At 47.3% G+C, this 22,817-nt stretch overlaps 1 protein-coding gene and 1 pseudogene across 1 annotated transcript; one reads left to right on the top strand and one right to left on the bottom strand.

Annotated features, from left to right (window-relative positions):
* Nucleotides 1–13,970: 13,970 nt before the first annotated feature.
* Nucleotides 13,971–16,483, bottom strand: Prop1 (PROP paired-like homeobox 1). The gene is given in 3 exon segments (XM_055597223.1): nt 13,971–14,309; nt 15,126–15,349; nt 16,375–16,483. Coding segments are annotated over 3 exon segments (672 nt in total).
* A 430-nt stretch (nt 16,484–16,913) lies between these two features.
* Nucleotides 16,914–22,817, top strand: part of LOC129669072 (olfactory receptor 1C1-like) — a 6,763-nt pseudogene continuing 859 nt past the window's right edge.

Below are 22,817 nucleotides of genomic sequence, written 5' to 3'. Positions count from 1 at the left end.
TGGCGCGCAGCTGCAGTAGAGATACTCCTCTCCACTCCCCCGCAATACCCGCAAAAGGCTCCGGGTTCACCAGCTCCGTGGAGTCTCAGATGTGGAATGCATTGTAATTGCATTTGTGTGAATGGGGTGAGGTCAGCCGACAGCTACCGGAAACAGATCCATTTCTCCCATTTCACAACTAACTCCTTGAACAAATGGTATTTCGTTGTAAGGCTTTTGAAATAAATCACAGATCAAAAGGGAACATCACTTAGAATGCAGTGCTTTTTAGTGGGATAAAGAGTAGACAGTGAGCTGTGAAAATAATTATATATTGATTTAGACTCAGAGTGTTACGGGAAAAAGTAGATAGATAGATAGATAGATAGATAGATAGATAGATAGATAGATAGATAGATAGATAGATGGAAAATGATAGAGTAAGATACCTGTACTGACCTCTGCTCTGAGCACCCCCCCCCACACATACACAGAGTCTGATATACAAGAACTTGTGTTGGCCTCACCTGGCTATCAAGGAAACTTGGATTTCTTGGCAAGTGGCTGCCAATAAAACTGCTGTCTCTTGCAAGTGTATTGTTACTCAATAAATTCGGACACAAACGTGTTCGTCTCTGTTTCTTATATAGTGTGCTCAGAGCAAGATAAGGACCGAATACAGTCATGCTTTGCATAACGACAGGCATACATTTCTGAGAAATGTGTTATTTCCTTATCTAAACAGAACATGGTGTGATTGTACATGCTATACATTTGTATGACTAGAAACACAAAGGTTTGCTTGTCACAGAAATATGAATACTGTGCTAAAATTTTATAAAGGCTACATAATTAAGTGGTAGAAAATCTTTCCGTAATAATCTCATGAGACCAACATCATATATAGCAACAGAAAACAGAGTAATACAGAGCATGTCTGTATGTGTGTGCATATGAAACTACACACAGACACACACACACACACACACACACCTGAGATTCTCTGAGATTCTCGAGGCAAAAAAACTAAGTCCACAATTGTCCAATTAAAGCAACTTATATTTTGGGGTGCACCTGACAATGGCCAGTCAGCTACCTCCCCCTAAATTGGGATTTGAGAGTGAGGTCCTAAATGGAGTCTTGAAGACCCTCTTATAGGAGAGAGATAAGGTGTTCGCAGGGGCAAGAGAGTTAGTTGTTACACATCGTTAAGTGCATACAATGAAAAGAGAAAGAACAGAGACAAGGATACACAGCAAGTGAATGGGATTGCAGTTTACATCATACCTAAAAACCAGAAACCTACTCTTAATTCCAAATAGAAACCTCATTTAGCAAGGACTTAACATGGGACAAACAAGAACTTAGTCTTTAACTAGGATTTAACACAGGACAAACAGGAACTTCTTAATTGCAGTTAGAAGTTTTAACATGCCAGGACTTCACACAGGACAGGAGCTTCTTTTTAACTGTCTTCACTGCAAACAGAACTCTTAACCTGCAAGTTTTTTGCTTCAGGTACCTACCTGCTGCAGGGCTTGGCAGCCATACCTTTTCCTCTACCCTGAATTCCCTAGCCCAGGGGCAGGGCTTCCCCTCTCCCAGAGGCCTTTCACTATATAACCCAGATCATTTGGTTTTTCTCTCTCTCTCCCTTTCTCTTTCTCTCTCTCCCTAACTGCCTTCTTTTTTCCCTCCTTCTCCCTCCACCCTCTCTCCTTTTCTCCTTCCCTCCCTCTCTCCCTCTTTCTCCTCTGTTCTCCTCTCTCTCTCCCTTTATCTCTCCTCCTCTTCTTCTCCTTCTTTCTCTCTCTTCTCCTCTTTTTGTCCCTCCCCCTGCATGGCAGCCGAGAGCTGCTTCCACTAAGCCTGCACTTATTTATATATAATTTCCGTCTTGCCATTAGCTCATCCCACATTCTGCTATTTCAATTAGTAAGGTCTATGTGGAGGTATTAATAGGAATGACCCCATAGAATCATGTGTTTGAATGCTCGGCCATAGTGACTGCCACTATTAGGAGGTGTGGCCTTGGTGGAGGAAGTGTGTCACTGTGGGGCAGGCTTTGAGGTTGCATATGCTCAAGCTATGCCCAGTGTGAGCCACGGTCCCCTTCTCCTGCCTGTGGATCTAGTTGTAGAATTCTCAGCTCCTTCTCCAGCACCAAGCCTGTCTGCCTGCATGTTTCCATGTTTTCCGCCATGATGATAATGGACTAAACCTCTGAAACTGTAAGTCAGACCCAATTAAACGTTTTGTTTTATAAGAGTTCCCGTGGTCATGGTGTTTCTTCACAGCAATGGAAACCCTAACTAAGACAGTATATCTTCCTCTTTTTGTCTCCCACTAACTTGTATTTGCTCCTGTTTTGGTCTCACAGAACTAGTGTAAGGGAATATTCTTAATTCTTACTCGGTGTCCCTACTGCTAAGAATCTACTGTATGCATTAACTACAGTGACAGGCATTTCCTAATCCTGCAGCGGAACTGTCTCTCTTTCCCTTTCCCTGCTCATGAAATGCTAGTGTTACTTAAGACTAAATCCTGGGATCTTTCTTCTCATTACTGCTTTTTGTGTTCTCCTTCCCTCAACTATTATTTTAATTGCTTTCAATTCTCCCATATTCCCCAAATTTCCTTCTCAACTCTAGTAGTCCTCCGGATGTGCCCTGTGAACTCTTCCATTACCCTCTTTTAATAGGGCGTGAGCTGAGCGAGGCTCTCATGTAGCTAGTCTTAGATGTGTAATGCAGATAGGAACTGGCCTTGAACTCATGGTGCTTCTGCCTCTACCTCAGAGGTGTTGACATCGTAAATGTGCATCACCTGGCTTGCACAGGGGCATTCTAAAGGTTGCTGTTGTTTTAAATAGGGGCTTCTCTATGTGCAATCAAGCAGTGTTTCACTGTCACAGTGCCCCGGAACAAATAGATTTGGGGTTATTGTAGTCAGCAACAATCTGACCTTGAGGCAGTGGTCTCACTCTGAGTCAGAGATGGCTCATCATGACCACTCATTCGTAGTCCCCTACTAATAGATTAACAATGTCAAGTCTTTGACATGGGATGTGTGCTCTTCCTTTGGTAGCAACCTAAATCTGTGTGAAGGCAATTGCTGCAGCCCACCGGCAGAGTCGAACAGTTCTTGAGTTGGGAGTGAGGCTTGAAAGAAAATTAATAAACCAACACACTACCCATGGGATCTGTCTGAGAGGGCTTCCAAAAGAAACTAGTCTCACCGGTTTATTCCAATAATCCCTTTTCATAGTCAGAGCAAAGCACTTCAGTCCAATGAAGGAGTTCATGGAGAAGTCAGACTTGTTTACCTCGACCACCTGTCTGTGTCATCCTCACACAAACAAAAGGAGGTGAATTTGGCAAAACATCCTGCTTATCCCTGACTCCAGGTGAAGGCCAAGGTGAAAACATGCTTTTCCACTGAGAGCTCAATAACAAAGCAGCCTGACAAACCAGCAGCTCTCCACAGGCAATGTTCAGGACATGGCTATTATTCTTGATGTTACAGAGGGACTAAAATAAAGACCTGTGAAGAGGGAAGTGGGATTCCCTGTCAGAGCTTCTTCTCTAAATAGGGCTCTTGTAGTTCGGCCCAATATCCTTATCAATGTTGGTTGGGTGACTGGGGTTGCTAAGGAGAACAGGAGCCTTTTACTAAAAGAAACAACTGATTTTGAGGGAATGGAAGGTCCCACTGAAATTTTATTTCATTTGATTATATGTAGATCATAATATATCTTAGAATTTAGTCCAGGAGATATGGGCCACTATCTTTGTTATCTAACCAGTTGAAGTTGAGTCTGTTCAATTTTGAACTAAACAAACCTGGTTGCACATTAAAGGAAGTAGAAACCCAAGCTGCAAAGCAAAATAAAACAACAAAAGCAACTTCATAGCAGGGTTATTTGGGGCTTACGGTTCCAGAGGGATAAAATTCCATCACCATCTCAGCAGGAAAGTGTGGCAACAAGTAAGCATGATGGCTGGGGCAGAAGCTGAGGCACAAGCAGGAGGCAGAGAGCGCAAGCTTAGAAGGGCACTAGTCTTTTGAAACTTCAACGCCACTTCTGGTAACAGTTTCCCCAGCAAAGCCACATTTCCTTAGCTTCTTCAAGTAGCCACCAACTGGTAACTAAGTGTTCAAAGGCTTGGACTAGGGGAGACATTTCATCCAAACCACCACATTTTACTCCATCATCTTGTGGCCATATCATAATGCAAAATGCATTTATTCCAACTTCAAAAGTTCCTATAATCTTTTATAGTCTCAATGTTATTTTAAAGTGTAAAGTCTACCAGTGTCCTTGGTTATATCACAACAATGATAATTTTATCATGATGTAGATTTTTTTTCCCCGCTGCTATAGGTACATGTCTGCCACTTGGCTTTTTACGTGGTCCTTAGTAAATTTCTCAATAAATGTCCGAGAAGCCCTGGTGCAGTTCTGCACAGTGACCACCAGAGGGCAGTGGCGTCTTACTCCTTTCTGTAGGTCAGGCTCTTTGATTCCTGAGATCTTGGCTAGTTGGCATACCCTCCCCTTGCTCCTGGACCGGAAAGGAGGGCTCTGAGTGTTAGTGGCAAATACCCTGACTTATCGGGTTAGAACACTATGCCCTCTTCACTCCAGATATCCCTGTGCCAGCCTCAGGCTGACTTGAGGTTGTGGCCTCTATATCCCTATCACTTGCTCTCTGGCCCACTCAACCGGCTCATGCTCACCTCGCCTTCTTAAACAGCCTCAGCTTATCTGCCTAACGTTGGTGCAGCCAACAGTGGGCTGGGCCATCCCACATCTATCGCCAAGCAAGGCCATCTCGCACGTATATGGCCACGGGTGTGTCTGATCTGGGCAATCCATCAATGGAAACTCCCTTGGATGACTCTAGGCTAGCTCGAGTTGACAGCTGAAGTGAATGACTAGGATTCTGTCATCTCCTGGTTTGGAAGCGAGCCTCTCAGATTCTGCGGAGGGCCCCCTGAAACCTCGGAGATCAAGGGAGCTGATGGCTCCCTGAAGGCCTGTTACATACCCTTGAGGGATCTGTGTGTAGCCCATCATTGGGCAATAGGAGACCATTTGCCCTAATTTGGTTTTTTATTGCTGTTAATGAAAACACTGGCCAGAAACAACATTTGGGAGGAAAGGCTTTATGTTTACAGAGTACATTTAATAATGGAGGAAAGCAAAGGCAAAAACTTAAAGCAGGGGGAGCTCCCCTCAACCCAGTTCTTCTCAGCCTTCTACAGCTCAAGACCATCTGCCTAGATCATCTTGTCAGGGATGCCACCCACAAAGGCTGGGCCCTTCTCTGTCAACAGTGAGGAGAATGCCTCACAGCCACAGGCATGGGCTAGACTGAGGCAACTCTTCAGTTAGGGTTCCCTTTTCCTACATGAATCTGTTGTGTCAAGTGTGACGTCTTCCTGTGCCTTAGAGAGGCCAATTTTCAACATTTGAGTAAGAAAATCTGACCATGGCCGTTATTTCCAAGATATCCAATTTCATTGGCTGGCTAGGGTTGGGTGGGAAAAGTTCTACTATTTGGTGTCTGGTTCTTTGGGGCAGGGTCCACACAGCCATTATAAATCCTATGGCAAGGCCTGGGGTACGTAGTTCAGCTAGTAGCAGGCACAGGGCCCGGGGTTCAGTTCCCCAGCCCTGTGTAAGCTGGGTGTGGTGGCACAGCCTGTAATGTCAGCACTTGGGAGGAGAAGGCAGGGGGCTCATTCTCAGCTAGTCTGAGGCTAGACATAAACCCCTCTCTCCAAATGGGGAGGGGGGGGAATGGAGCTGAAGAGATGGCTCAGTGGCAAAGAACAGTCACTGAGAGTCACAGGGCTAGATTTTTGATCCCAGCACCCGCCTCAGAAGCTGTGTACCCCTGCAGGTCTGAAACCCCATCTCTGAGTGTGTCAGAAGGGTTAACATAAGCTGCTTGGTCCTAGAGGAATGGAAAAGTGATGGCAGTTACTCAATGCCCTCTTCTCATCTGCACGCAACTGCAACACACCTGCGCACAGCCGCCCACAGGCAGGTGTGTATACACACACACACACACACACACACACAAATCTTCAAAGAACAAGCTTCGTGACAGAGGCATCCCCAAACCTCTTGAGTTAAGCACTGCCTATCTGCCAGTCTCAATGAACTTGAGAGACAGGGCATCCTCCGTCATGCTGGGGAGTGGTGCCTACCAGAGGCCACTCGCCCAGTGAGGAGGAAATAGCTCACTGGCTTTGGGCTGGAGAACCCTGATTCTAGGCTCCTGCTGGGAAGGAAGATTGGGAGGTAATGAAGCATAGACCGTTGCCACGGACCCTCTCTGTAAACCAGAGGACAGATGAGGCTGACTTCCCGTGAGCCTGGGCGGCCTCACGTTGGTGTAGCAGGGAATGAGAGCGCCACTCTGGGTGTACTGACTTTCCTCATGACACCGCCGCCGAGGAGGGCCTGGAAGAGGCTGAAGAATGATGAAGGTTCTGCAGGTAGGCCTCAGCGCAGCCGTCCGAATACGAAGCAACGAGAGGCGGGGGTGGGGTGGGGTAGGGGTGGGGGGTGGGCAGCACCTGCTGCTTGCGAGCCTGAGGGAAGGAGGAAGAAATCAGAAAGAAAAAGGGAACGGGCCCGAGGGTCTGTGCTTTGGTTTTCTTGTCTTAATGGTATTGCCCTGTGAGCTGCAACTGTGGGTTCTCCAAGCGGGCTCCATTTCTGTCGCTTGAAGACTCCTGTCCCGGATCGCCTGCTCCTCCCCGCTTCTGCCTCCAAGGCCTTCGGCTGCGTTAGCAGCAGCGCCTTGCCTTGGTTCGTGGGCCCGCGAAGTTCCGGCCTGAGTCTGGGTATCGGCCTGGCATAGAGGGAGTCCGGTGGCGTTCCAGACTCTCGCGGGCGATTCTGGAGACAAAGTGTGTCTCCCCACGCGTGCAGGGGGCATCAGTCGGCCTGGGGCCCCTCTGGGATCACAGCACCTTCACATTCCTCTCCTCATTAGTTCCGGTCCAAAGGGGGGGGGGGGGGCAAGAGAGTCTGGGTTCACTGCCAAGCATCCAACTGATAGGCGAGACGCTGCCCCTCTGCCCGCCTCCACATCTCTGTAACGTGGGAGAGGACGGGGAGTCCCGGGAGACTGAAAGACTGAGGAGGCACATTCCCAGCCTGCCCTCCTCACTCCCGTTAGGTGAGAACAGGGTTCTTCCTCCCCTGTCCCGCAGCTTTCCACAAGGTCGAGCGGTCCTTAAAAACGAGCCTGGCCCTGCACTCTCTTCTCTATTCTGCAGTTAGGCTTTGTGGACCATTTCTATGTTTGTTTGTTTGTTTTAATGAAGACCGATTCGTCTCAGAACATCGATCAATGTCCAGGAAACTCCACAGGATAACGGGCACGCAGGGCGGTCAGCGTGGCGTCGCTGGAGGACCCTCCGGGCTGCCAGCACTCCCCAGGCTCTCGGAGTCTAGTCCCGGAGCTGTGGGGCCGCTCCCTCCCTCCGGCACCAGGCGCCCTCTTTTATCAAAGCCCGCGAGCAAGCGTCCTCCCATGTCTCTGAGGCCCTGACCGGCAAGAGAACCCCGGCTTCTTCTGGAAACTGACCTCGGAGCATCTGCAATCCTCAAGAGAAGTTGAAAGGAGTTGAAAAAAAAAGAAGTTGAAAGAAGTTGAATCAGACTATCAAAAACAAAAGACCCGTCTGTGTCAGGGGACTGAGGGGTTGGGGGTTCGAGACTTCGTGTGTCCTCTTGTTCCTTCAGACACTACCTCTCCCTGAAGCTTTCCAAGCCTCAGAGGTCGGTCTTCCAAGAAAAGCCACTTTGCATGATCCGGCCCGGTGACAGCCACTGCTGTTACTTTTTTTCCCTCGCTTCTTTTTATGATTTTTTTTTTCCAAAATTAACCACTTCTGGAGAAAAACCAAACAAACCTCAGATGTATGCTGGAAACTTGGGAAACTTGAGAAATTCCAGGAAAATGAAGGTCTGGCAGACGCAGGGTGGCGTTAGAACCGTTGGCGGCGGGTCGGCCAGCGGAAGCTCCCGCCACACCCCTCCTTAAGGCCTGGGGCTGCTGGGCGAAGCCTCCAATGCGGCTCTTAGGCCCAGCGCCTCCAGGGCCTCCAGGGCTCGCTGGAGAGGGAGCCGTTAACTGACTCCCCTCGAGAACAGCTGCGGGAGGCCCCCCCCGCGAGGTTGTTTTGTTTTTTGTTTTTTTTTTTTTTCCCCCTGTCCCTTTAAACCCAGGTCTAGCATCCCTATCTTCCTCTTAGAATGGAGTGTGGAGCTGAGCCTGTATAGCCCCAGCCCAGCAGCAGGTAGTTTTTGTCAACATTAGAGCCGAGTAGTACAAGTGCAGATTTAATTCAGGGTATTTTATGCTAGAAGAAAAGGGGGACCTCCGTGTGGATGGAACTGAGCTCACAGGATGAAAGGTGGGGATTTATAACAAAAGAGCAAAGCGATGATGAGGGGAAAGAGGAGGGGCAGGAGGGGAATCTGGCTAGAGTGATCTTTTCGCATCGCATCGTTGTCGCCAGGGGCGCCAGCTATCGGAGGGTGGGGAGGAGTGGGCGATGATTAGGAGGATCACATATGAAGACCTCGGATCCTGGATAAACCACCTTGGCAGGATTTTTGCAGAATCGGACAGCTGAGGTTATCTCCGGCTTATCGCAGAGAGCTGGAGAGACCCAGTTTTTTTGTGGGTTTAGCGTATGCAAGGAAACCCTACAATCGCCTCTTCTTCACCCTCCTCTGTTCTGGGAAACTCATAGAAAAGTCTTAAGAAAAGAGTCTAAAGAATCTTTAAACTTCGAGCAAAGATAAGCTCACTAAACTAACATAATTTTTGTTCCTTCATCCGTGCAGTGAGATTAGCCTGAACTGCCTCTTTGGGTTTTCCTGAAGGGTGCTGTGTCTCGAGGGAATGCAGGGCCCTAGACCTTGGGTGGAACGCTTGCCCCCAGACTTCTGGGCTTGCCTCCCTACTTCCAGACGGGCCCCTTGTTTCCAGGCACCCTCCGGGTTCACGCTGACTAAAGTCTTCTTGGATCACGTCTACCTGTCCATTCCTATGGCACATTTCAAAATTCGTTCCTCTCGTAATCAAAGCAGTGAGTTTGTTTTCACAATAGCTGCTTAAAGCTGTACATTTACCTACGCGTGTGCGTGCTGCCTGAGGAGGCCAGGGGAGGGTGTGTTCCCAACAGCTTGAGCTGCTGTGCAGCCTGGGTGCTGGGAACCACTCGCAGGTCCTCTTCAAGGGAAGCCAAGGTGTTCTTAACCACTGAACCATCTCCCAACCCCCAGACTGTTTTTTAATAGTCCTTTAAAAAACAAAAAACAAAAAACAAAAAAACAACTTGCATTTGAAAGTTTTAGTGACATAAAAACCCAGTATTTTATTTTAACATTTTCATACACAGATATGATTGTGCTTTGCTCTTTTTGGCCCCTCCCCCCACTATTTAGTCCTTATTCCTGTCTCCTTCTGGTTCTTTTCTTGGCTCCCAATAGAGCAGAATTCTCCGAAGAAATACAAGTGATTCATAAATATGTTTAGGTCTTCAGCATCATTAGCCATCGAGGAAATACAAATTAAAACTCCATGCCCACCGCCTCCAGAGGGGTTGGTGTTTCTCCCTCTTAGGGGTCAGGCAGATTCTGATGCTGAGTCCTGGCCTCTTTTCGGAGAGACGATGGCAGCTCTGTCTCTGCTCATTACAGATCCATTTGTTTAGATGGTAGGTTGTCTGTGTCTAAGGATTTACCCATCCCATCTAGATTTTCCAGAATTTTGCAATAGGTTTTCAAATATTTCCTAATGATTCAATGGATTTTATTGGTATGTGTTGTAGTAACCCTTATTTATCTCCAGTTTTATTAATTTGAACCTTATTTCCATTTCCTTTGGTTAGTTTGTCTAAGGGTTTGGAGTTTTTGTTTTGGTTTTTGTTTGTTTGTTTTTTTCCCAATGACTGTCTCATTGGTTTTGCTTTTTCACTCATCACCTGATTGATTTCTACCCTGACCTACTATTTTGGGTTTGGCTTACTATTTTTTTATGACCTTGAAGTGCATCATAAGTTTAAACATATGTGAAAAATTGGTTCCGGTTTCATTTTAACATTTTTGTTTGTTGTTGAAGCTGAAGCTACCATAAGCTACACTCTTGGTGAATGGGTCATGTATGTAGTATTACAATTTACATCATCTTTCTTCCTCTGCTGACTTACAGTTTTAATTGCCCATAGCACTTTGCACAGTGATCCTGCCATGGGACAGCCACGGCATGGACATAAAAGTCCCCGCACCAGGAGGAATGCAGGGGAAAATGCTCTGATGCAAAAATGTGCCTCTAGACTTTTCTGGGTTGTTTGATTTTGATTCCATGGAGTCTCTGAAGCCTTTAGCTTTCGGGCTGCTTTATAACTCTGTGAGCAGTGATGCAAAAATAACATGTAAATAGTATGTCAACATGTAAACAGCATCCCTGGAACTTCAATAGACGACTCTTCCCAACTTATAAAGGTTATCACTGCTTCAGTTTACATAATGGTTTCACTCCTCCTAACCTATAAATGGGTCTTTTTTTTTTTTATTGACCCAGAATTTACTTCAACATTTTAATCGCTGCCACCTTAATCCCGAGTTCAAGAAAATCTATGTTGTTTATTTTCTGAAAGAGCCATTTTACTTTTTATCAAAAGTTATTCAACAACAAACCGCAGCGGCATTGTGCTGCTCAAACAATAAAACAAGACAACAAGACAACTCTACCTCTTGTGTGTTTCAAAGGAGGGCTGAGCCCCCCCCCCCCCATAGCAACAGAAAGAACAGGGAGGACATACGCCACACAAAAGTTGTCCCTGAGTTGTCAATTTTGAAAAGACAGGAAGGAGTCAACATATATGGTTCCTCATCTTTATTTTTTATTTTTCGTGTGCATACCCATAGTTTTGATGACCATAAATAAATTAAACACAGTTACCTATGACGACTGGTGTTGTTAAAGGGCAAGATTATTAAGTTACCCAATGTTTATTGTTCCCATATTTAGGACGTCTCAGGACCAATTCACAAACCGATGTACCCCACATAGGGCAGGGTTCCTCTGCCTGCATGTCCTGGATCTCTTTCCTGATTCTGGGGCTTGCTCTTCCTGTGTGTGGCCTTAATATTTTTCTTTATGTGTGTGTACTATAACATATGATGCACAGTCATTGGTTAACTTTAAAATAAAATTTTGCATATCTTAAAGCTCTATAATGACATGAGAGATTGAAGATTTTTGTTTTGTTTTGTTTTGTTTTTGGTTCTTTTTAAGACAGGGTTTCTCTGTGTGGCCCTGGTTGTCCTGCAACTCTCTTTGGAGACCAGGCTAGCCTTGAACTCAGAGATACACCTGCCTCTGCCTCCTGAGTGCTGGGATTGAAGGTGTGCATCACCATGCCCAGCTAAAAGAAACATCTCATTAGGAGCTTTTGTAATTTAGGCACATACACACACACACACACACACACACACACACACACACACACACACATTAGGAATACATAAAATCCCCATTTGAGTTACAAAGAACAGATATAGCTGTATAACATATAAAGTACCTTTAAGCTGTCTTTCTTAAGCAGAGAACTTTCTTGGTTGGACATAGGGTGCATATTTGTAACCCCTGTCCTTGGGAGCCTCAGAAGGAGGGTGAGAGTTCAAGGCCTGTCTGGGCTGCATAGCAAGTTCAAGGCTAGCCTGTGGCACATAGTGAGTCCTTGTCTCAATAAAGTAAAACAGAACCAAACAACAAACTTTGTGGAGAGACACAGAAGTCTGAAAGAAATGACAGGACACATCTTGTGTTGGGTTAAGAAGCCCTTTAAAGTTACCCAGAATTCTCACAGTTGAGTTGTTGATCACCATGGCTCTGGTGCCAGAGCAGAGAAAGGACTCAGAGGTCCACAGCTGTCCCTATACCCACAAGAACTTGGGTGCATGAAAACATACAACCTTACAAAGCTGAGGGTGAATTTACACCATCAAAGAGATGATACAGGAATGACTCAGTGGCTGATTGGGGTGGGGGAGGGTGAAGCATACACAGGACTATTTCACTGCACAGAGTAAGTTAAGTTCAGATGATTCAAAGTATAATGTGTTATCCAAATGATGAAGAAAACATTGGAGAAGCCATCAAAAGCAAACAGTTCATCAGCTGCGTTCTTCTGTAAAACAGAACACAGAAATGAGCCAAAGGACTCTTTTCTAAATTCTACCAGTTCTACAAAATGGGCACAATATGAAGATATGAAGAAAGCAAGTTAAGTCTTTACATACAATAGGTGCCTAGGGAATTGGGGTTTAGCTCTCCTCATTGAAAAAGGCAGGAAACAAGTAACAGTCAAAAGAGTTTCCATACACACAAGCAGGAGCCTCAGGGTTTTTTTTCAAGGAGGGATGGCTTCGTCAACCCACAGACACACCTAACTCAGATACTGCAGAGAAGAAAAAAAAATGTAAAATTTCAGTTAACTCAAAAGCAAAAGTGACATCACTCCCAATTACCAAAGCCCACCAAGCATGTGCTAAAACTAATGTTTTTGGTGGACTCAGGACCAGTGGCGCTATCTCTTAGCATCTGTGTGGGATTGGTTCTAGACCCTTGCTCAGAGATCCAGACGCAAGAATGTTCAAGTATTTGCATGCTATTTGCATAATCTATGCCAGTTCCCTGGTGTACATTTTTGTCATATCCAGCCTGCAGCCCCAAGGGCTTCAAGAGTCCCTGGACAGCCATGAATGCCTCCCAATACAATTGTAGATATGTCATTTCACAATAACAAATGCTGGACACCCCTGCACCGTCTCCGTATTATTTTTAAGACCTAATACAAGACTGAACTGCTACACATGCTCAGAACACCTTTGGAATATTTTGGAATAACCGTATCTGGCTTAGAGTAATTCTGATTTGCAGCTGGCTGAAGGTGCAGCTGTGCATCTTGGGCATCTAGGATCTGACTTCATAATCTTTCCCAAACTTTGGATTATGAGATAATTATCTAGAGGTGTCCTCCAGGAATTTTGACTGCAGGCATTACTGATCTATAAGAAACTATACAAGCATCATGAATAGCCACTGGTGGAGACCTTTCCCTAAAGATCCTTCCATGATCCCGCTGTGAGTGAGTTACAAATACAACAAGCATATGATAAGCAACACAAAACAGAATGGAATCATCAGCTCGGCTTTGTGTTTCTCTGGGGAGGGCCTGAGTCCAAGACACTTTAGAGAAAATCCGTTCCTGGGAATTGTGAATCTGGGATGGTGTGTCTGGGGACAAGTTTGCCTCAGGTCAGGAAGGTTTTTGTTTGTTTGGTTGTTGTTTGTTTGTTTGTTTTTGTCACAGCAAAGTATGTTTAAGCCTGCAGCTAATTTTAAAGTTAGGTTAAGGCACATGCAGCCCAAGCTAGTCACATCTCCTGCACTCTGCATCAGGCATTCGTTGATGTCCAAAGGTGTTTTGGAGGTGAGAAAGACTGAAAGGAAGGACACGGTGAGGGCGATAAATCACACACACATAAAAATGGGGCCAACGTCTGCTGAAACGGAAGGGGAAGTCACGTGATTCCGGAGGGCCTGGAGTAGGTTCAGCCCCAGCTCAGGTTCTCCCGCTGGGATCTCTGTGAAGAAAGTGTCCTGTTCTCTTTTGATCATCGCTCACCAACATCATTCATCAGCCCCATCAGCACCCTCATGTCATCATGTTGGATGGAGTTTGTTAGCCTGCGTCTCCTACCAGCTAACCCCTGCATAGTCCTCACCCTGTGGGCAGCTCATCAAGATCTCTCTCTCTCTCTTTGTCCATTTCCAATCTTGAGCTGACCCTCATTACGTTCCTAACCCCACCCTTAGAAGGAAAAGAGAGTCCCCGATTCTCTTGGGTTTCATGAGGGTTATGGAGAGAGGGTGACTCATCACCGCTTAGTTCCAGGACTTTGGCGTCTCCAGGCTGAGGGGAAACACGGGTGGGGGTGGGGGACAGGGCAGATGGCCAGCAGGGGTTGGGTGCAGGGCCGGGTACCAGTCCTCAGGCTGGGGAGGAAGAGTGAAGGAAGCACCCGTGGAAGGCTGGGAGGGGAGAGCGTGGTTGTAGGGGTGAGGAAAGCAGGGTCCCGGGGGAGGTGGGGTTGGATAGGGGTAGGGATAAGGAGGGGACTCAGGCAAGAAGCCAGAGAAGGCGGCAGGAGACAGACGGGCTAGCGGCTGGAGCAGTGACCGTTCTTGCTTCCGCTGCTTAGCTCTGCGGTTCTGGAACCAGACCTGAGAGGAGGGAAGAGAAGCCGCATCAGCACGCCTGTCCTGAAAGGGTGCGACGTCTCATTCCTCCAAGGACAGGGAGTAAAGCACCCGCCGCATCACCAGAGAAAGGACATCCCTTCCAGAGGCTCTTCTGAGTCAGGGCTGCTGCTGAAGCAGACTCCTCTCCCTTACTCCCAACCTGCATCCAACTCTCCCAGCTCTTACAACTTTGAGTAGGAAATAGCAACTTCCATCAAGATAGATGTATCTGACGTCATGACAGTGTCTCCTCCCCAGAGAGTGGAAAAGTGTCCTTAGACAGAGGCTGGAGAGATAAAGCCTGGGAAATGCTTTACTGCTGTGCGTGGGCTGGGTTTAAGAAAGGGTTTGTGGTTCGGCTATCTAACTCCAGGCTGGAGACATCAGGAGTACGAGGCTTAGGGAAGTGTAAGACAATGGTCAGAGGCAAAATCACACAGATGTGAACAGTTAGGGCTGCCTGCCTGTTGGGGCTTGTGTCAACATTCAAGGCTGGCAGTGGGTCTTGACTTTATTTTTGTTTGTGTGGTGCTGGAAGGTCAGACCCAAGGCTTTGTATACACTAGGCAAGGGCTCTCCCCTGAGCTCCACATCTCCAGCCCTACATCTGATACCCAGCAGGTTAGATGAGCTCAGAGCTGGGGTCAGGTGTACAGGAGGTCACATGACTGGTAAATGAAGCCTATATTCTGGTGAATATTTAAGTTAGGGTTAAAAGCCCCATGATTATGCCCAGATAGTCCCCCAAGAGGCTGGAAAGTATTTGTCTCTTCCCTGAATACCTTAGGGCATCATCACCTGGATTCTGGCTTCGCTGAGGCCAATGTCTTGGGCTAGCCCCTCTCGAGCCCAGATGTCAGGATACTGGTTCCTCCCAAAGGCTGACTCCAGCTGTTCCAACTGTGCGGGGTTGAAGGTGGTGCGATGGCGGCGCCGGGAGTGGGGGCGGCCCCTCTGTGGGCAGAGCTTAGGTCTCCCCAGCCCTGTACCAGAGAGTCATTTATAAGCCTCAGGGCTCATGTCTATGGAGGGAGGGAAACGGAAGGAGACCCACCCAGCCATCCTTGGACCGCTGTTGCCGGTCCCCACAGTCTGCTTAGCTCCTGAGATGTTGCTTCCCTGTTCCCACCAGAGCTCTCTCAGCTTTCAAAACCACGGCTTCTCCTCCAGCTTCTACCGTTGCTCTGGCTACCCGCCCCCAGGAATGTGCTTCACCTCTGGGCACACATATGACCCAAGAGGGCACACCTTGAGGGTCCTCGCTTTGCTGTCCGCCAAAGGCTCCTTGCTTGCCATTCAAGCAAGTTTTCATTTCCCACGCACCCCCTTCGCGCATGTCTCTGCCTCCTCACTCCCACCCTGTCCCGCTCAGGAGGATAAAGTGTTCCCCCTCCCTTCTACGCATCCACATTCTCCCCTCCGTGATGAACTCGAAGTGTCTCTTACCTCTGCCCTGGCCCTGCCACCAGCCTGCAGGAACTTGAGCTCGGTGGGAAAGGCTTGCCTCTCAAACCCAAAAGCTCCTTAAGCCCTCATATTAATTAGTCTAAGAGCCACTGGGGAAGAGAGAGCAGGGAGGGAAGAGGAGACACCTGGGAAGCTAGGTGCTGAGGAAAGGAGGGGTCTTGAGTACAGACACCCATCCTCAGGGGAAGCCATGATATGGTTCCCCCTCTGCAGTCAGTGTCTTCAGGCAGGTACTGAACTGCCCTCCCCGGAGGAAAACCCTGATCCCTCCAGCTTCCTCTCTCCAACGAGAAGCACCTTGAGCAAGCTCAAGGCTTCAGCTTTGTCTCTGTCCTAGCACTGAGCCGGTGCCCTTCCACTGTTCCCTCAGGTAGGGCCTAACATCCTAAGCTGTGAAGCAAAGGATTTCTGTTGTTTCACTTCCTAAGGTCCCCAAAGCTTTATTTTCCCAAAGCTCTAATTCAGTTTCCCACCTCTGAGCTTTCAGAGAGACAAACCATTGCCCCAAGGCCCATCAGGCTTTGAGACCCAGGTCTGCTGCCCCCTCAGAAACCCAAGCCCAAGAGGAGAATTCGCTCACCTGCTGTGGAGATCAGAGTCCCAGAGGGAACATGCGGCTCAGGCAGGGATGGACTGCGGGCCTGGCCCTTCCTTTGCTTTTCTTGCTGGTTCCTTCTTTGAGCTTCCATGGCTAGCCCCCCAGTCCAAAGATGGGCTAGCCTGCTGTCTTCCAGTGACTCCCTATAGTCTTTCTCTTCTGTCCACCTTGTCTTGTCTTTTCACCTCTCTTCTGCCTGTTTCTACCTCCTAGCTTTTTCCAAGTCTCTCCCTTGCCGTGTGTGTGTGTATGTGTGTATGTGTGTGTGTGTGTGTGTGTGTGTGTGTGTGTGTGGTGTAGCTGGATGCCTGTCTATTCACTGTTTTCCCCGTTTTTCTAATTCTCCATGCTTCCTCTGCATTGACATCCTCTCTTTCTTGACTTTGCCCAGTTTTCTGTCTGTCTCTGACTTTGCCCAGTTTTTTCTCTCTAATGCTGCTCTGCTCTCTCTTAATCATCTACTTTCTCACGCTACCTTCCTCTTTCCCTTAGTCTTGGAGAAGCGACCTCCTCCTGGCCCCATGTGCCTGTCCAATCACTTCTTGGTCACAGGAGCCCCCTGGCTCGGGGTGGGGGATGGAGGTGAGAATCACAAGCCGGATGAGGGAAGGTGCTCTGTCAGAGGGTCCAGGGGCTGAGGCCAAGAGCTCATATTCCCAGGGACCAGATTCTTTTGTCATATTAAATCCCCCTCCGGGGAGCAGGCAGGGGACAGAGGGGAAAGGACATTCCTGCTAAGGCACCCCTCCTCTGAACCCCACTGTAGGGAGGGGAAAATAGAGAGAAGAACACACGGGGCCAGTGTGTGAGCGATACTCAAAAGACCTGTTTCCAGGAAACTCTGCGGATGAAAAATCACGGACAAATCACAAGTGCACACTGGTCCTCTTGGATACCTTGACACCCTAGGACCTTGACACTCTAGTGGGAACTTCTGGGACACACTGAAGCCCAAGGACCTTCAAGTACCACTAGGGGATTCCCACACACACCCTCCATAAAGTCCTGGCAGTGGATCTCACACCTGCAGGCCCCTCCCTGGGCCAAGCCCACCCCTGGATTCACTTAGCCATGGATGAGTGGCTTCACCTATCACTAAGTCTCTGGACATCAGAGTTCTCAAGCATTCTCTTCTTTCTTCATTCAACTTTCACCTCCTCATTCAGAACCCTCAGGGTATCATGACCTATCCAGATGACCTAGCTCTCCGGAGCATCTCAGTTCCAAGTTTATCGTGCACAACCCAGACCTTGGGTCTCATCTCAAAAGAAATTCAGGTTCCCAGATACTGCCATTATGATTCTTCAAGGAAACCCTGACACTTAGACTCTCTGAAAGGTCAGGACAAGATGGTGTCCTAATCACTGTCTCTTGAGATGATTTTGGCTGTGAAAGTCTGTTCTGGTATCTCTAGGATATTCCGATCTCTTAAGGGCAAGCCGATATCTTAGGACAGACGTTAGGGCCCTTCAGGACACATTGAGACTGAGGGACTCTTAGGTGACCAGGACTTTTCATTTCCATTGTTTGATTCCCACCCCGTCCATACAGTCCCGGCCTCCCAGGACACACACTGAAGATGCATGAGTCCCTTCAGAACTTACTGTCACTATGGACAAAATGATTCCCAAGGTAAGACTAACTCTTCAAACACATCGATGAAAACCATCATGACTATTCAAAACAGGATGACCATCAAGGTCATTTTAAAAGATTAATTAACTTGTTATCCTTATTACTTAGATGTGTATGTGGCCATGTGCAGATGCTATGGTGTGTGTGTGAGGTCAGAGGGCAATTTGGGGGGAATGAATTCTTTTCAACATACAGCTCTCGGGGATCAAATTCAGACCTTCAGGTTCAGCAACAAGTGCCTTGACCCACTGAGCCATGTCACAGGTCCCCGTTCTCAGGGTTTTGACACTCACAATATGATCCACAGGGCAGCAGCAGCACACAGGAACTTGTTAGGGTCGAAAACTTGGGCATCACCTCTCCACTACATCACAACCCATGACCTAAGAAGGTCCCACAGCAGAACTGAGTGGACCCAGTGGGAGCCCTTGGTCCCCACTGCTCGTGGTTCCCTGGTTTGAATCCTCCTATAGGAGGATTCCACCCTCCTCCACCCTCCTCAGTTACTGGAAGGAAATCTGTGGATTTTAATGACGACTGGCCTCAGAGTTGAGGACATGAATCTTCACTCTCCTTGTCTCTCAAACGCTTTGCAGAGAGGGAGGCTAAATTCCCATTGTCGTTAAGCTTTTTCAAAATTACTTTCAAAAATAGTTTGGCCACATGAAGACTCTAATCAGAAAGGAATACAAGATAGATCATAAGGCCATAAAGAAGGCTTTAAAAAAAAAAAAACCCTCACGCCAACTCCAAGGGAAGGATATGCTTTATAGGGGTTGGAGGGATGGCTCAGCAGTTAACACTGGCTGCTCTTGCCAAGGACCACACTGTAGCACATAGTCATTTACAACTCTAGCTCCAGGGGATCTGATGCCTTCTTCTGGCCCCTAGGGGCATCAGGGATGAACATGGTACACACATACATACAGGTAGGCAAAACACCCCCCCACACACAGAATAAAATAAATCTTAAAAATATATTTTATAGTTTTTAAAAGGTATTTACAATGAAATTACTAACTCAGACTTTCTTGTTTCCTTGGAAAACCCCCAATGAAAAGCAAAAATCTTCTTCACTTTTCCTCTAGAAGCCTCTGGTTTTCTGTGTCAGGCAGAGATTAACTGTTACAGAGATTAAAACACAGAACTGACTTTCTGTTTTCAGTCATTATTTTCTCAGTATAAATTAGTAAATCGAACCTTAATCCCGAAGGCTTAAAGGCTATTCAGAAGAAAGTCAAATCATCAGAGTGGACAGAACAAAGCTGCTGCGAAGTTCTGTGATGTCCAATTTCATCAGCTTTATAAGGGACACGGGGCGGGGACCGGGTATACTGTGTGTGCGAGACAGGCCTGAGAGGACCCAAGCTGGAAACAGTCTCTCATGGTAGCTTTGCCATGGGAGACTGAGCAGAGTTGGCCATATGTCCGAGGTCTGGAAGGGAAGTCAGGCCGGTTGTCTTGCTTCATGCTCAGCAGCTGAGTTTTCAGCAGGAGGTTTGTGAGAGGAGTGGGGCCTGGCAGGGAGGACTCAAGGACAGGCGTTAGGAAGACGGGCTTTCCCTTCTGTGGAAGGAGCTGACTTTCACCAAAGCAGCAGAGGCCAAGCTAGGGTCCCACCCACCAGAGAGAAGAATGCTTGCTCATCGGGAGCCCCACCTTTGCCAGGAGCCCCTTTGAATATTGCAGAGAAGACCTAGACTAACCTGACCCTGAATCTGTGAAACTTTCCTTAATTTCAGTGTGGCTGTTGTATGACAGCATGACTGCGTCCTTCAGAGAACCCAATTCAAGAATATACTTTGGTAAACAGATATTCATGTGACATTGAATTGGTTTCACAAATATGTACCTGATAAAAATAATCAAATACTGGATATATTACAGAATCATGGATGTATGCGATAACAAAAACACACAGGGCTGAGAGTATGGCTCAGCTGGAAGAGCTCTTGCCTTGTCTCATGAGGTCCTGGGTTCCAGTCCCAGCACCACATAAACCATCTGTGTGAGATCCTGCCTAAAAAAGGTAAAAGAGAAAAAGCTTTGCTATCATGAACTTGAACTTTGTTCACTTTCTACATCTTATTTCTCAGATGGAAAAACAAACCCAGAAAAACAAAGTTGCATGTCCAGGTCCAAGCAGCCAGTCTGAACACCAAACTGTTCTTTTCGTTCCGGTATAGTCTGTGCCCAGGATGCACGTGTGTCTCTAATGAGGAGCTATGGGGAGCCGGCCCTGGTGGCCCTCAAGGTTGGCAGCTTGAATCCCAGCTCCCCATCCTCAGGGAACTCACAGTCCCCAGGGAGAGAGGGTCAGTTTATTGCCTCCCATTCTTCTGACTGACCGGAGAAAGCCCCAGTGTCTTACCAAAGTGTTCTCCGGGGAGAAAAAGGCCCCTCGGCTCTCAGGTTCAGCTGTGAATTTTCAGAATCCAGGCTTAAGCAGGGAGTTGACAGAGATGAGGATTCCATGAAGACGCAGGACAGCAGCAGAGAGCAGCAGGTGAGAGGGCCTGAGGAAGTTAAGCTATCTCCCCCTCAACAGCACACGGGCTCACACAAGCACGTGGAACAACAGTGGGGAGAACAGCCTTCTCAGTCCCTCTGCATCTAATCAAGCATAAGGCATGCCATGTACCAGCGCTGCCCCTCTCTCTGCAGATTGGTGGGAGCCTACTTCCATGATGGAAAGAGAAAGAAAGTACCGAGAAGGGACTAGACAGCAGATGTGGGATTCTAAAAGGCTTGGCCAGAAGCTCAGATCCAAGAACCACCCTTCCTTCCACCCCAGAAGACAATCTGCCAGATGTACATCTTTGGGGCACAGCATGGCATCAAAGTAGCCTCCCTCAAGGTAGATAGTCATAGAGCACAGTGGGTAGAAATGTGTAGAGATAAGGGCAGGGTTGGATTAAGAAGCCTTAGTTTTAATGTCTAAAGACCCAAACGCTCTTTGGTGTAGCTGTGACAGACACAGTTTCATGTTTAGTGCATAGAAGCAGCCACCAACATATTTAAGCTTTGTAAACCAAATGTGATCGTGACGAGCGCTGGCTGGAGCGCTCACTCCCTAGAAGAAAGCCGCAAGAGAAAACCAAAAGTCAGAGAATGTCTAGAGTAAGAGGAACTCGGTACAGTATGGCCTTCTTAATAGGATATCACAATTCGTTGGGATTGAAGCCATGAAATGACTAACTGATCTGTCAGCAAATTTGGTGAAGCATGCTGGCCAGGTTCCATCTTTATTAGCCATAGTATGTTACATAAAACATTCTCAGCTCAAGCATCCTGAAATTTCCACCTGTCCTTGGCTTGGGATTGGGCAGTGGGGGTTAGGAGGAGTCTTGGGTCAGTATTATTCTTTCTAAGAAGGTGAGGTAAGGAAGCAGGAAGAAAGCCCAGCTGTCAGTTCTTCTGGGATGCTGGGGGGAGCTGTCTCTCCTTTATTGCTGCTTACAGATTTCTGGGGTGTCATGGTCTTACTGGAGCCATGACAGAATACAAAGGGCGACTCCCTCTAGGACATATATTTTTGGGTTCCTACCAGGTGATTCTCAAGGGCCCACCTCACTGAAAGTTTCAGTGAGGGAGCCCCAGCATCCCTCAGCCTCTAACCTCTTTGAACCATTCACTTGCAGTGTATGCTGTACTGCCTTATGGGTAGTCTCCTTTCTGCATGCAGCAGCCATTGCTTCTCTGTTAGGTGTCGTGCAGATGCCACAAGTGAGCCACAGGACCATTCGGGACACAGGAAACTCACACACCCTTGTGATGGCTAACAGCCAACATCTGATGGCTTCTCTGCCATTCAGCTCCAAGTTCACTGTTTTCCATGCTCAGAGAAATCACAGGTTGACCGAGAAGCCTCCAAACTCAGCAGGTTTCTTTCAAGTCAGAAAACCATGGGATGCCATGCCCGCCATGCAAAAATCTTTGCACTGATGTTCTGGGAGCATTTCTCTTGCAGATTTGGGGATCAAGAAGCCCTCTGTGCTTCCGTGGGACATGCTGAGCAGGCTTAGGCTAACATTAGAGTCAGCTCACTTGTTACCTAATCTTACAAACATATGATTCTTAATGGGAGTGCTATTGATTTTGGTTCCAATAAAATTATCTCATCAAACATTTAAAGGGAAAGTCCAGGCAGATGTGTGTATTTCTGTAGTCCTAGAACTGCAGAGACAGAGGAAGGAGATTGAAGCTTGAAGCCAGCTTAGGTTCATAACAAGACTCTGTCTCAAAAAAGAGAGAAAGAAAGAAAAGAAAGAATAAAAGGAAGAAAGAAGGAAGGAATTTAGGGAGAAAGGAAGGTAGGATGGGAGAAGAGAAGGAACAGAGGAAAGGAGGGAGGAAGGAAGGACAGGACTATCTTAGCACACCTCTTTAAACATAGCATCTGGGGTGTTTACAGCTGATTTGATCTTACCCACCATTTGCAGACAATAGGAAAACCCACTGGCCTCCTGCTTCTTTCAGCCTTGACCACCATTTCCATGATAGGGAACACACTGTTATAAAGAACACACAAGCTGGGAGAGGCGGCAGACATCTGCAATCCCAGTACCCTGGGATGCAGAGACAGGTGGATCTCTGTGAGTTTGAGGCCAGACTGCTCTAGAAAGCGAGTCCAGGACAGACAAGGCTACACAGAGAAACCCTGTCTCGAAAAACCAAAACCAAAACCAAATAAAAAACAAAACAAAAAAGCCAACAACAAAAAACAAAGCAAAACCAAAACCAACACACACACACACACACACACACACACACACACACACACACACACA

Source organism: Psammomys obesus, unplaced genomic scaffold (assembly GCF_907164565.1).
Source record: "Psammomys obesus unplaced genomic scaffold, mPsaObe1.curated_primary_1811, whole genome shotgun sequence".
Classification (NCBI taxonomy): Eukaryota; Metazoa; Chordata; class Mammalia; order Rodentia; family Muridae; genus Psammomys; species Psammomys obesus.
This window is presented reverse-complemented; position numbering and strand designations above follow the sequence as displayed.